Genomic DNA, 14,271 nt, shown 5'->3' on the forward strand with positions numbered 1-14,271 from the left:
AAATGTTGTTACAAAGCCCTCCGCCCCTGTGTTTACACCTCTCTGCTGACAGTAAAGAAAGTGTCTTACTCACCATTATGTTTCAAGCTCCAAGTACAGGACCCAGCATATTACAGCATCTTTGTAAATACCTGTTACGTGAATGGATGCAGGGGCGGGGGGGGCAGTGTACAAGGAACACACTGACCAAGAGAAACCCGAGCACATGCTCCCTGGGGCAGTGGGGAGGCTCTCAGCAGCTGCTCGGACACCGCTGCTGGTGGCCCTGTCAGGCCTGGTTAGGCTGTCGGACCTGTTATTGGTGCAGTCGCTGGCTGGATACTCATGGTTACGGCTGTCAGGGCCCCGATTACCTCTCACCACTAATGGGCCCTGGCTTTTTATGGACTTCCCGTGTTCCCTCAGTGCCCTGCAGACTTTATTACACGGGCCCGGGGTCCTTTTGACGAGCTAAAGAAGAAGAGGAAAGCCTGAGACGGTGACCTGGACACAGAGCACAGGAAAAGCCACACCAGCATCCTGCTTCAGCCGCTGTCGCTGGAGTGAGGCTGGGGGCTCCCACCAGTGAACGCTCAGCTGGAGTCCCCAGGCCCAGGATGCAAGCTGTTCCTCTCCTTTCCAGGTGCTGGCCCCCTCCTCAAGCCCGCCTCCAGCCTTGAGTCCCATGCAACTCTGGCATCACAAATCAGGTCCTCCCTCTGGAAATGTCTGAGAGGACTTCTAGCCCTAGCCCTGCCCTGCCCCTGCCCCTGCAGAATCGTGTCTGTGCACCCCTGCCCGGCAGACACTCGGCCTCTGTGTGAACACGGCCGGGGGCACCGGCCTCCTCCTTTCAGCGGCAGTCGAGGCCATTTCCAGGCAGTTCTGCACAGGACTATTACCATTCCCGCAAACTCTGCCTTTGAATAAATTCGGCTGAAAGTGTGATTTTGCTGGTGCGCGTGTGTGTGTTACACATGCATTATAGTTAGCTCTTATTTCAAAATGACTTTACCACCTGGAATTACTTGCTTTTCCACCATTTTCTTGAGCCTGCAATGATCAGAGTAAGAGGTGACCTCCACCATCAGATCTTGGCCTTTTCAAAGTGGCCCACTGACGTTTCACTGAATGTTAGATGGTTGACTCTTTCCTGAAAACAAAAATGAATCGCTCTCAGAGATTTAGTTACAATTCACGTGATCACACCTTTGAAGAACATTCACATCACGCTACATTCTCATGCACGGAGTAGACTTTTGGTGTTTACACTAGTCACAGAGGTGACCCCTAATGAGCCATATCTCTAGTATTTGTAACCTTGTGGAGTCCCCGCCCCTTGAATCTGGGCTGTGTCTGTGACTTGCTTCAAGCACTAGAATACAGCAGAGGTGACACTGTGCCAGTTCTGTCACTGAGCTTTAAGAGGGTGTGGCATTTGGGGGGCGGGGGGGGGCTGCTCCCCCATCCATGTACTGAGCTGGAGAGATCACATGCCAGAAAGCTCACCAAAAAGGGTCTACCCAATGTACAAATCTTATGGTGCTATTGAAAACCTAAATTAAACAAATACTTTTGGGGGCACCTGGGTGCCTCAGTCAATTAAGCATTTGACTCTTAGCTCAGGTCATGATCACGTTCGTGGGTTTGAGCCCCACGTTGGGCTCTGCACTGACAGCATGGAGCTTGCTTGGGATTCTCTCTCTCTCTCTCTCTCTCTCTCTCTCTCCTCTCTCTCTTTCTGCCCTCCTCAAATAATTAAGTAACCATTAAAAAAATAAAAACATAAAATACTTTTGAGTATCTCTTCTCTCCCCAGGTAGCTGAATGCACCTGGGGCAGAGACAGCTGAGTCATCCTGAGACAGAGAGGAGGAAAGGAGTGGTAGAAAAAGTCAGCAAGTGTTTACTTGCCGGTGGGAGAGGGGGCCATGATTTCACCGGTCAGTCACTTACTGACAGCAAGGGTGACAAGCAGAGACACGGGGGTGGAGGGAGTACAGACTCCACATTCCCAGAGTTCCCAGTCTAATGGGGTGGGGAGGCCAAGCAGTCAGCACACATCTTCAGCCATGGGATGGGAGGAAAAGGGTGGTGCTTACCGTGGGCCACGAAGGGGAGGAAGGGATTGGCTGCAGGGTGTGGCCCAAGGAGGGTCAGGGAAGGCTTCTTGGAGGAGGTGACATTTGAACACAGGCAGGCATTTGGTGGGGAAAGATTTCAGGTGGGGAAAGAGCACACAAGAAGGCCTGTGGATTGAGAGCTTGAGTCCTGGGGACTCACAAGATCTGTCCGGCCGGGGTGGGCCCACCCCGGAGAGGACCAGAGAGGCAGCTGGAGAGGCGGCAGGCACAGCGAGGCAACCACACTGAGGTCTCACATGTTGTTGGCTGGGGAGAACTTGGACCTCAGACTTGGGTTCTCACACCAGGGACATCTTGCTAAAAAATACCCAAGACTGTGCTTCTCTGCTGAAGCACCCCACCGGCCCCTAAAGCCTGCAGAATCCATTCCAGACTTCCAGGCTGTTCCTTAAGTCCCCTGCTCAGGCCACATCCCACCCTCTCATCCTTAGTGCTTCCCTCTCTCTTCTTCCCCCTTTCCCTGTGTGAATTTCCAGTGACCCCTGCTCCTCTCTCCTGAAGAGGAGATGAGTCCTGGGGCTCCACAGCACCCCAGCCCTTCTGTGGGGCATCTACCGGGCTGAATCGTCATGGAACCCTTTCCTGGTGGGTCTCCCCTTCTAGACTCCACACTCCTTAAGGGCAGGGCACCTTAATCAATATTTGCTATGAAGTTACTGTCCTTCAGAAGAAGCCCACTCAAAGCTTCCTTCTAGAAAGGGGACAGAGTGTCAGGAGCAGTACTTTTATGGGACACTGTTCCACAGTCTGAAGCGTCTGTGACTGTGGCCTGTGGTGGCAAGTCCCCCGACCCCCAAACCACACGCACACCCTGTTGATTCAGGCTTTCAGTCACAGAAACAGGACAGGAAGTGTTGCTCGGGACACAGAAAGGAATTCTGCCGTGGAGAAACAGAATTAGCCCCACTCTCTCCCCCAGGCCTGGAGGTGACGGGCTTCCTTTAGGCCGCTAATCCACCATGAAGGCTGCGTTTCACACTTGCCACTCTGGAATAGGCCTGCAGGGAATTGCTCCCGCAGAGTGAAAATTGGAACCCGTCAGGGTAATTTGTCCATTTTACCACACACATTTCAGGGCCAGTGCTCATGGTCTGGCCTGTGGCTGGCCATGAATGAATCTGGTCTCAGGGAGCCCCTCATCCTCGGCCGGGAGAGGGCCTGGACAGCCGGCCAGCACGCCTGTCATTGGCCTGCCATGCCATCGAGTTTTCCACCTCGGCGCCAGCCCCCTCCCTGATCTGAGTGCAGAGACAGTCCCGCCAGAGCCAGACCTCCCCTACGGGGTTGTCATGGGCGGGTCTACACTCGATGGTGACGAGGGCAGTTTTAGACGCCACGGATACCTCTTCCCAGCCTATAAGCTGTCTGTTCACTTGCCTGTGGCAAACAGAAACTCTTCAGTGTGACCTAAGAAATCTGTCTCCACATCACCTCGTGGTTTGTGCTTTTTAGGTTCTTAAGAAGTGCTTCTCTATCCCTATGTTGCAATGATATGCTCCCCTATTTTCTGTTGGCTTATAATTTTTAATCAATCATGTTTAGGTTTTAAATCCATCTAAAAACATAAAATAAAATACGCAACTACTTTGGACTTAAATAAAAAATAAATCCATCTAGAGCTCATCTTCGGTACAAGGCAGAGGTCCAGTTTTCCTTCTCTCCATGCTGAGTGAGCCAGTTTCCTGTCAACTTTGACTGTCTGATGGGTTTATAATGCTACCTTAGTCATATCTCACATGGCCGTATATTTGTGGGTCTTCCTTTAAACGTTTTATTAGGATCTATTGGTTCCTATGGTGAAAATCACCCTTAAAAAATTTCTCACAACTAGCAAGTCCCCTACTTTACTCTTCCCCTCCCCCCAGAACGATTTAGTAATCCATGGACCTTTAATCACCTATATGCGTTTTAGAATAAAGTTGCTGAGTTCTACCAAAAAAAATCTACCTGGACTTTTGATTGGTGTTACACTAAATTGTAGGTTAATTTGGAAAGAACTTTTCTCTCTGCAGTGTTGATCTGTCCGTGCATAAGCACAGAATCTCTGTTTAGTGAGATTTTGATGTCTTTCATAAGGAAGTCCTGTTTATTTTCTCCATAGCATTATCACTATGTGAGATCCTTATTCATTTATTTCTTCACCTGATTATGGTCTGTCTCTTCCTACCATCTCGCCACAAGATGTAACCTGAGACCCTTCTTTTACTCATCCCTGTGTCCCAAGTGCCTAGATTCCCTGACCCTATTTTGCTGCTGAAACAAAACACAGTTTGGGAAAAGTTGAACTTCTGCTGTGGCCCAGGTAGCCAGTCCCCCACCAGCTGTGATTCCAGGGGAGACAAGTGAGGCCCCTTCGGTGGGGGGGGGAGGGAGGGCTCACGGGGAGGGGACGCCTGCTAGACTAAGGGGTTTGGCCTCTATCCTTGTAGATAAGAGGGGGGTTCTGAGACACTGTGAGTGGAGGGGGGGGGCGGGCAACAGGAGAGAGGAGAGAATCCATGCACAGGACGGCCAAGAGGAGACATCCAGGCCTGGGAGAGTGAAGGGAACCCCTTGGGCTGCCAAGAGAGGGAGCAGGCTTGGAGAGGAAGCCTCCGTCAGCATAGCATCGGTTTCGGATTTGGGGAGTTGGAGGAGCCAGAGACGCCTGGGGAAACAAGTCCAAGTCCGCGGAGCCTGAAAGCGTAGCTGGAGCTCGGAAGGGAGACTGGGAAGGGGCCAGAGATCGGTGCACCCCAGAGACAGGACGCTGCGTGTGTTGGCAGTCTGTGTATGTGACGCGGCAAGGTCTTCAACGTGCAGTATTAACGTGACACAACCGGGTGCCGAGTGGTACGTGTAGCGTGTGCCTGTCTCGTATTTGCAGAGAACGGGTCTGAAAGGACACGCGCGAAACCAGCAGTACCGCGAGCTTCCGGGGAGGGGACCTGAGAGCCTGGCAGGCACTCTGTGTCCTTCTGAACTTTTAAAATACTTATTCCTGTATTACCTATTGAAAACATCGAGCAAAACTAAATCTTTTTTTTAAAAAAAGAACCAAGTATGTGAAAGAACTATGGGATGAGTAAAGGACTTGAGAGACATAGCGATTCTGCCTTTGAGGAATGAGGCCAGGCCTCTGTGGAGAAGCGCCCTGGTCCCCTCAGCCAGGCAAGGGGCCAGGGCACGGCTCACACTACTCCCAGAGGTATTGGCTGCCTGAGGCTCCGAAACCACCCGAATCCCAATCCCCGGCCCATCGCAATTAGGAGAGAAGGCAAATGGTGTTAAAGATGAGAATGTGCGATGAACTCCTACGGTGTGCTGGGCACTGTTTGCGACACCTTACCCCTGATGACCTTCTTCGCGGATGAAGAAACTCAGGCTCGGAGCAGCATGTTCCTGAGGTTATGTGGCTAAGAGGGAGCAGCATCGGGATTTGAGCCCATGTCTCCCTCACCCTCAAACATCCTTTTCCACAATGGTAGCTGATCCCTAATTTGTTATTCACTCATTTTACCATTATTAAGCCTCTTTAGTGTTCAAAGCACTCCCTGTGCACAGCACTGAAGGTGTATAGAAAGGCATAACATGCTATGAGAGTTGCAGGTTCTGGAATATATCCCTGTTTATTCAAAAGATATCGATTGACCACGTAGGAGGTGCCAGGCCCCATGCTAAGTCCTGGGGCTGCAAAGGGAGAAGGGAAGATTGTCTTTGTCTTCTCAGAGCACATGTCAACGGCCAGGTGACCACACTGCCCTGTGGTAAGTGCCCTCCGGGGAGCGTACGCCCAGCTCAGGCTTGAGGGTGTTGGAGGACCTTCTTGAGAGAGTGATCTCTCGGCTGAGTCTAAAAGCAGGTCAAAACTGGGGCGCCTGGGTGGCTCAGTTGGTTAAGCGTCTGACTTCAGCTCAGGTCATGATCTCACACAGTTCGTCAGTTCAAGCCCCGGGTCGGGTTCTGTGCTGACAGCTCAGAGCCTGGAGCCTGCTTTGGATTCTGTGTCTCCCTCTCTCTCTGCCCCTCCCCCACTCATGCTCGCTTTCTCTCTCTCTCTCTCTCTCTCTCAAAAAATAAACATTGAGAAAAATAAAAACTTTTAAATCAGGTCAAAACTCAAACGCCTATATGGCAGGCAGCCAGGTAAGGAGGGATGTGAGCTAGGTCTGTTCTCAGACACAGATGTGCTCAGCCCAAATATAGGCATGTGCTTCACTTCCACACCCATATGGTTCTCTTTCATTTTTTCCTAAAACACGACTTGTGTAATTAAAAACAAGAGTACAGGGGAATATTTCCCTCTTCTAAATCAACAGTGCCAGTGTGATGATAAATCGTAACTGCCCCCTGGCCTCTGCACTCGGAGTGCAAAAGGGGGAGGTGAAAACTGTGCGTCTGAGAGGAGGGCCCAGTGGACTGTTTCCTGTGGGAAGCAGGCCCCAGGGAAGGTTTTCCGATGGTGAACATGGAGGCTGTTCCAAGTTTGGGTCAGTATTTCTGACTATTAACATCTGTTTCTTTAAAGTTTATTTATTTTGAAAAAGAAAGCATGAGTGGGTGAGGGGAAGAGGCAGAGAGAGAGAGAGAGAGAGAGAGAGAGAGAGAGACTCCCAAGCAGGCTCCACACTGTCAGTGCAGAGCCTGACTCGGGGCTCAAACTCATGAACCATGAGATCATGACCTGAGTCCAAGCCAGATGCTTAACTGACTGAGCCACCAGGCGCCCCTGTTCTTAACATCTTTAAAGTTGATACATATTGCTATATTCTTTTTCAGAAATACTATACCAACTTATATGATCACTTTTCCAGCATCAAGTTGTATTGTTACTTGATGTATAAAAAATATTACTCTTTCACTCTGTTGATTATTGAAGAATATTGTTTCATATATTTATTGATCTTTGTATTTCTTCTTTTATGAATTGACAGTTCATATTCTTGGCCCATTAAAAGTGGTTTTTAATTGTACAAGTAGTAAATATTTAATAAAAATGAGAAAATACAGATACCTAAAAAGAAAAACACCCATAATCCCCCCCCTGACTGTTAACCACTGTTGACCTATTTCATGTACATGTTCCAGGTTTTCACCCATGCCTTCAGTATCCCTATGTATATATGTATTCTCTTTTTCAAAAATAAGATCATACTATGTAGAACTGCTTTTGTAACTTCATATTTTCATTTAACAATATGGTGTGGAAACATTTTCAGCTTAAAAATACGCACTCAAATTGTTTCTAGTGGTTATGTTGTATTCCATTGTAATGATGTACCATAACTTAATCACCTCCGACTATGGACTTTAGATCAAATTTATTTTGATGTTATAAATATTCATCATGTAGCAAATCTTAGTGAATATCTTCAATTACTTCCTTAGGACAAATTCCAGGAATAGAATTGTTGGATCAAAGGTTACATATTCTCTTAAGGCTCTTAAAACATATTACCAGTTACATTGTATTACAAATTGCACATTTCCCAAAGGTGGTGTCAGTTTTTACCTCCACAAGCGGTATAGGAGGGTGCTCTGTGGCAGACTGTATTTTTTTAAGCTGGCTTCGACAACCTCTCCCATCTCACATAGTTTTCCAGAACTTGTCACTGCCCTATCAGAAGGTGGAGTCTAGGACTCCTCCCCTTGAACCTGGGCAGGACTTTGTATCTGCAACCCGGATGAGATTTTTTATCTGTCTCAACCAACAAAGTATAGCAAAAATAATGCTATGTGACTTCTGAGGGCTCTTATGTGAAAATGCCATGCACTTCTGCCTTGTCCTCTTTGGATACTTGCTCTTAGAGCACAGCCACCAGGCTGTGAGGAAGTCCAGGCAGCCCGTGGAGAGGCCTATGAAGAGAACTGAAGCTCCCTGCCCACAGCACGAGCTTGCCAGACGAATTGCATCCAGATATACTGCACAGAGCAGAGATGAGCCGTTTTCCCCTGAACTCTGCTCAAATTGAAGATTTGTGAGCAAAATAAATGACTGTTGTTGTTTCAAACCTCTAAGATTTGGGGTGGCTTGTTATGCAGCAATAGATAACTGATACATGTCCTTTTCCCTCCCTCTAGCTAACACTGGGCATTATCCTTTTTTTCTTTCATTTTGCCAATAGGATAAAAAAGAGTGACATCTCTCATTTGGTCTTCATACTTTGGCCCATTATTTTCAACAGGGCATTAATGCTTTTCCTATTTACAGCAGAACTTTAAAATCCTTTAATCCTGTTTATTTTCCTTGTTGTTCTTTCTTTTCAAAAGAACTGCATTGGTTGCAAAAATTCAAAAAGGTATTTAAGTATTTCTTAAATTTCTAAATTTCTTGGGGGGGCGGGGACCCAGGCAGTGCTGGGGCAGAGGACGCCGGTGGGGTGCAGGCTGAGGGCTAGCATGAGTGAGCCTTCCCTTCTCATAGTTGTCCTGGACTTCCAAGAGGACACAAATCATACAGGCTGTTATTTCTTTCTGCCACAAGTCCTTCCTGAGTGGCCTTGCAGGACCAACCCTCCCTGAGCTGACAAGAAAACAGCTGAGATCACTGCAAGAAAGGTAAAGGCACCTTAGGGACCACGAGGCTCTGTCTGAAGCCTTCATCCTAGAGGTGAGGAAGCGGAGACCCAAGAAGTGAATGGCTCATCCAATGTCACATGCAGCTGGTTAGCGGCCAAGCCAGGAGAATGAAACAGATCTCCTCCTCCTCCTCCTCCAACTGCTGGTGACTTTCCTCCAGGGCCAAGGCTGTGTGGGTACCCTGGACCCCAGGCCTCACCCCCACATCCAGGGAATGATGTGCTGCTCCTGGGCACCCACCTACCCACCCAGTGCCAAGGCTGTGGGGGGAAGGAGCCAGGCTGGAGGTGGGGCCACCCCTTCGGACCTCACCAGCCTGGGGGTGGCTTCTGAATGCAGCAGCCCCTCAGGCTTGTGGTCCCCCTACCCCTGCCCACTTCCTGTCTTCTCTTCCTTCAGGTCTCAGAGAAGCCTCCCCTAACGTCCCCTGCTGGCCCCTCCTTAAGAGCATGAGCACATTTTCCTCTCTCGTCTCTTCCCCTAGAGTGGAAAGCTCCACCGTAGCGGGAACCACGGCTTTCTTCTGTGTATCCTCAGCTTTAGCCCAGGGCAGCATTGAACAAATCCTTAAATAATTTTTTTGAACAGAAAAAATGTCTATGTTTTTTTACTGAGAATTTCTTGTATTCACTCTTTTTCTTTGTTGGACTTGGCATGTGCTTTCCCCTTGGCCTGTGATGCCTTCTCCTGCACGTTTTCCTTGCTACACCCACTCAGTTTTCAAAAGCCAGCTCGGCGGCATCTGTCTGTAAGAAATCGTTCCTAAATGCTCAGTAGGTAGCATCCCAGGCAGAGGGGAGTTTCTCTGTCCGGCTCCAGAACAAGGAGCCTTCGCTTTGGTAGGGCTCCCCCGAGGACCCTCTCCTGCGTGGGAGCTCTCCCAAGAAGTGGAGAACAACCCAGAATGGCAAGCAGAGTTCAAGTCACAGAAGCAGGGGCTCCCAGCCTGGCAGACCTGCTGGGGGAGGGGACGAGCTGGTGGGCAAGCTGGTTTATCGATGAAGCTGAAAGCGCCCTGGGGAAATCAGGGTGAAAGGCAGCAGCCCTGTTAAGGAGGAGGCCCACCCTTGTTTATCAATCAGAGCCACGGAGACAGCGCAAGAAAGGGTTGGCTGTGCGGAGGAGGCCCACACCCACTATAGAGGCCCTGGTGGGCCCTAAGAAGGTCCTGTGAAGCAGGCTTGCCGAGGGAAATCCTCTGCACTTGACACTGTGCCGGGTACCAGGCAGTAGAGGAGCAAGGCAGGTGGTCTTGGCCCCGTGGGCACTGGCCCTGGGACCTCTTTCACCTTCCTGCAGGCCGGGGTCGCACTGCCGGGTGTGCTGGCCCGTCAGCCTCCCTGCCAGGACCCGGTGGGGCTCGGGGAGAGGACCGGAGCCAGCTTAGGAGAACGGAGGGGGCACACGGATGAGTAGAGCCAGGACACAGAGAGGGAGGCTGCGGGGAGGCTCCAGGCTGGAAGCTACCCAGCTAACACAGGGCTGACACGTGCAGGGAAGGGGGTGTCGACCCCTGCCTGTGCCCCCATCCCAGCTGCCCCAGCAGAGGGAGCACGCTTGGCACCCCGCCTGCTTCACCCAGTGCCAAGGCCATCTGAGCAGAGTGAAGATGTCAAAGAGAAAAACCTCAAATCGGATTGAGGCTCCTGTTCCCCCTTAATGAGGTTCATTATCAGCTGTTCTGATCCTTGTAAAACCTGGCAGGCCGGATTAGGGACAGGCTCTCTAATCTGGCTGACTCCTCCCTGCTGAGCAGCCAAGGCAGGCCGCTGCCACAAACAAGCCCTCTCCTTCCTTGGGAGAGAGCTGGGGATGCAGGAGGCCAGGCCGTGGGGATGCAGCCAGGGATGCAGGAGGCCAGGCCAGGCAGGTGCGAGGAAGGTGCCTGGAGCAGAACTGGAACACGAGTCAGGTGCTCCAGGGAGGCTGGGGGAACAGGAGGCAGGATTAGAACTCCACCAAGGCCTGTCTCCAGTGCATGTGGAGACGGAAGGGTCTTGGGAATGGAGAGCTCCGTGGGCAGTACAGGAGGGTCCATCCCGGAGACAGGGGCTGTGCTGGGGCACCTCCTCCCCTGCAGGGTGGTAGCTATGTGAGCCAGGGGCCAGTCACTTCTGGCTGGATCCCCACTGAGGCTGGATTCTGCATATTCTGTCCAGACCTGGACACTAGGTCTCCAAACAGCAAGTTAAAGAACACACCAACGCTTTGCCTTAACAAAAATAATTTATTCCACAACCCTCCCAAGCAGTGGGGTAGAGTGGGAATCGAGCATGTGTACAGAGTCACCCTCCCCTCTGACCCTTTTAACCTCTGCACGATGGTAGGTGGGCCCTTGAGAGAGAGGACACTTCCTCACTGCAACACCCTCCACATTCAAACATTAGCATCTATTTCGGAGGCCAAAATCAAAAGACAAAAGACCCAGCTCTAGGAGGGGTAGAGTGCACTGGGGAGGAGACAAAGCACATTCGAAGCAACCATCTTTTCCCTGTGGCTTCACTCTACCCTCCAGCTAAGCCCAGAGCCAAGGCACTAAAGATACCAGCACCCTCCTTAAATCCCACACCAGCCCTTATCAGGTCCCGCCAAGCCAGCTGCTCATCACCCAGCCCCGTGGCCATCACCCATCCGAGTCCACACCAGCTCTGGCCTGCACCCCTCCTGAAGCAGAGGTGTGGGGGAAGGAGCCAGAAGCTCTCCTCCCTCCAACACTCACCTGGGAGACCAGCAGGACGTTCAGAAGCTTCCAGACCCACCCCCCTCAAAGCAAACCCCGCCCCATAGATACTGAGGGGCTGGAGGATGGACAGACCACAGAGGGCCAGAGGCAGTCCTGTCTTCTCTGGCACAAAGGCCTCTTTGCATCCAGAAGGGAGAGGGATGGACGGGGCCTGGGGTGCAGTGAAGAGTTCCGCTCTAGTGCGCCAGCCCTGGGAACGCTCCTCTGGATGGGGGACCTGGGGAACTGTGGCCTCACTTGCCCCAGTTTAGGCCCAAGGCCAGGTGGGAGACACGGAAGTTTCAGTGAGAATGAGCAGGACTTCAAACAAGGTGAAAAAAAGGAATGTGGGTCCTGAGAGGCCAGGGACAGAGCCTCCCATCCCCCCTGCCCACAGCTGTCCTCCCCCGTGCTGTCAGATGGACATGAGCCCTAGGTGCACTTTCATGGCTATGGAATTCTCCTTCCCAGAGGGCCCCAGGAGGTTCATTGGAGCAACTGGCTTCCCTGGATTTCCCTGGACAAGGAGCAAGGGAAAAGGGGAGAGGAGCAGGGGGCTGGAAGAGCGCCATGAACGGCAGCTCCCCTTCCCGCCCCCTCCCAAGGTGAACGGTTCAGGCTGTGGGGTGGCCAGCGTGGCCCTTCAGTGCCCTCATCCTGGCCCGGAAGTAGGTGTACACGGCCAGGAGGCCCATGAAAGACAGGGAGTAGAGCCCCACACAGAGGCTGATGTCCAGGTGGGAAAAGCCCCCTCCCAGCACCTGTAGCCACTGGTCCCGGCCCCGCACGGGCCCAGCTTCCAGCTCCCCATCAGAAATGCTGGCCAGCTGCTTTGAGCTGCGACCCACTCGCCCCAGCTCTGCAGGGCCTCCGGGGTTCTTCTCAGCGAGGAACTCGGCCAGCAACACGGCTCCTGTGTCTCGTTTGGTCAAGTGTTCCCGCCCTTTTGGCCGCTCCAACGTATCCCTGTGAAGCTCTGCTATGTGCTCAGGAGGTCCCTGGTCTGGCTCAGCCGTCATACTGAGGCCAATGAGCACATCCCGGGGGTGACTCATCCTCAGTGTCTCTGCCGGAACTTTGGGAACCGTGGGTCCTGGGCCTACCATGACCCTAGCCTTCTCAGGGCCCAGAGTAAAATTTCTGGCTGCCATCCTCTGGGCAACCATCCGGGGGCCCGGCCCGGCTGAAGGAAGATCCAGGATGACATTGCTCGGCGAGAAGTGGGTCTTGAGGAATCTGAGGGTGTTGTCCAGGTCCCACACAGGCGAACCCCGGAGCTCATTGTGGCAGGCAGAACAGAGTTCGCGGGGCGGCCACTGCACCTTGGGAAAGTGGGGGTCCTCGCTGGGGGCACCTGGCGAGGAAAACACACAGGCTGGCTGTGACCCCTGGGCCTGCCTAGAAGCCCAGACCTCATTCTTCATTCAGAATGCCAGCTTCCTCATCTGCCCTTGGGAATGATGGGTATGAGAAGCCAGGTGAAAAATCCTAGCATGGGGCGGGGGGGCCCATGGAGCCCAGCACGGTGCTGCCCTGGGAGAGGAGGACTCCAATCCCCTCCTCAGCCACCACAGCCTCCTAGAGGCCGCTCCCTGCAGCCCCTTCATCAACTTCACTGCTGGGTTGTACCCCTCAACGAGGCATGGAAAAGGGTCAGAGGACTCAGTATTATCTGTCTTGCAGTCTTTGGTTGGTCTGCTAGTAATTTTCTTTGCATTTTTCTGAAATTTCCCAAGTTTTATACAGTGAAGAAACATTACTTCTGTAGTTCAAGGGAAAATGTTTTTTTAAAACAAGAGCTCTGGCATGTGGTAATGCACAGGTGTTCCTCACGCCGTGGCAGCCCTCCAGAGTAGGCAGGAGTTGGTGGAATTTCCTTCCCTGGTGGGCTCCAAGGGGTGGGTACGGGGGCGCCTAGGGGCCTGGATGGGGAAAAGGGCACTCAGGAGGGTCAGGGAGTTACCCTGATGGCTGGCTTGGTGGGCACAGCCCCAGGCTGAGCCCCACAGGGCCAGGGTGGCCCAGGGAGTGCCCATCAGCCCAGATCTCTTGGAGGAGGCACCTTTCCTAAAGGGGTTAATAAGGGAACAAAAGGTGCTGGCCAGAACGAAGCAGCGGCAAGTGATGTAACCGCTGGAACAGTTATTGTGGGGAGGGGACATCGAGCAGATTCCAAAGGTCCAGTGAGAAGTAGTGGTGACCAGCCTTGTAAAGCGAGCACTCGATTTGTACCTGCTTGTTACCAAGCAGTTTAATCCGAAAGGACCCCACTCCCCCCCCGGCTCCAAGGGCGGGGTACTACCTTCCTCCAGGCCCGGCTGCGCCAGGAGAAGCCCCAGATCCACCCTCCACTGGCAGCTGGGCCCCAAGGGGAGCAGGGAGCCTGCCTAGGTCATGGGGCTGGAGGGTCACATGGAGCATGTGGGGGCGGGACGGCAGCAGAGAGGGAAGCAGGGAGAGGAGAGACGGGCTCCTGTCTTCTTTTCAAAGTCGGCCAGGAGGCCCCAGGGGACCAGCAGCCTGCACCACCACCTGCTCCATTCCCTTCCTTTTCCTTTAACCTCAGCAGCCCCAGGCCTCACGCCTAAACCTCCCACCCCCAGGAGGTCTGTCAGCCACTCCCCTCTCCCCACAGATAAGCCCAGGCTCCCGACCACAGATGGCCCCTCCCCACAGCGACAGTTTCTGGTCACCCCTTAGTTTAATGCTTTTGCCTGTTGGACCCATCCGACTCCTTTGCACCAGGAACAGAAAACACTGTAAATGGGGAAACTCAGAAGACAAGGCCTCCCCCTATGGGAATCAGTCCCTGTTTGTTTCTAGGGAGGACTTGGTCTTTGTCTTCAGGCACATTTCATTGCTAGACCCC

The 14,271-nt window shown here is 52.4% G+C and overlaps 1 protein-coding gene across 1 annotated transcript in view; it reads right to left on the reverse strand.

The window, feature by feature from the left end:
* Positions 1-10,887: 10,887 nt before the first annotated feature.
* Positions 10,888-14,271, reverse strand: part of QSOX1 (quiescin sulfhydryl oxidase 1) — a 35,517-nt gene continuing 32,133 nt past the window's right edge. The window contains exon 12 of the mRNA XM_060643814.2: positions 10,888-12,756. Within this exon, the coding sequence (XP_060499797.1) occupies positions 12,017-12,756 (740 nt within the window). The 3' untranslated portion in view covers positions 10,888-12,016. The remainder of the gene's footprint in view (positions 12,757-14,271) is intronic.

Source organism: Panthera onca, chromosome F1, assembly GCF_046562875.1.
Source record: "Panthera onca isolate mPanOnc1 chromosome F1, mPanOnc1 haplotype 2, whole genome shotgun sequence".
Taxonomy (NCBI): domain Eukaryota; kingdom Metazoa; phylum Chordata; class Mammalia; order Carnivora; family Felidae; genus Panthera; species Panthera onca.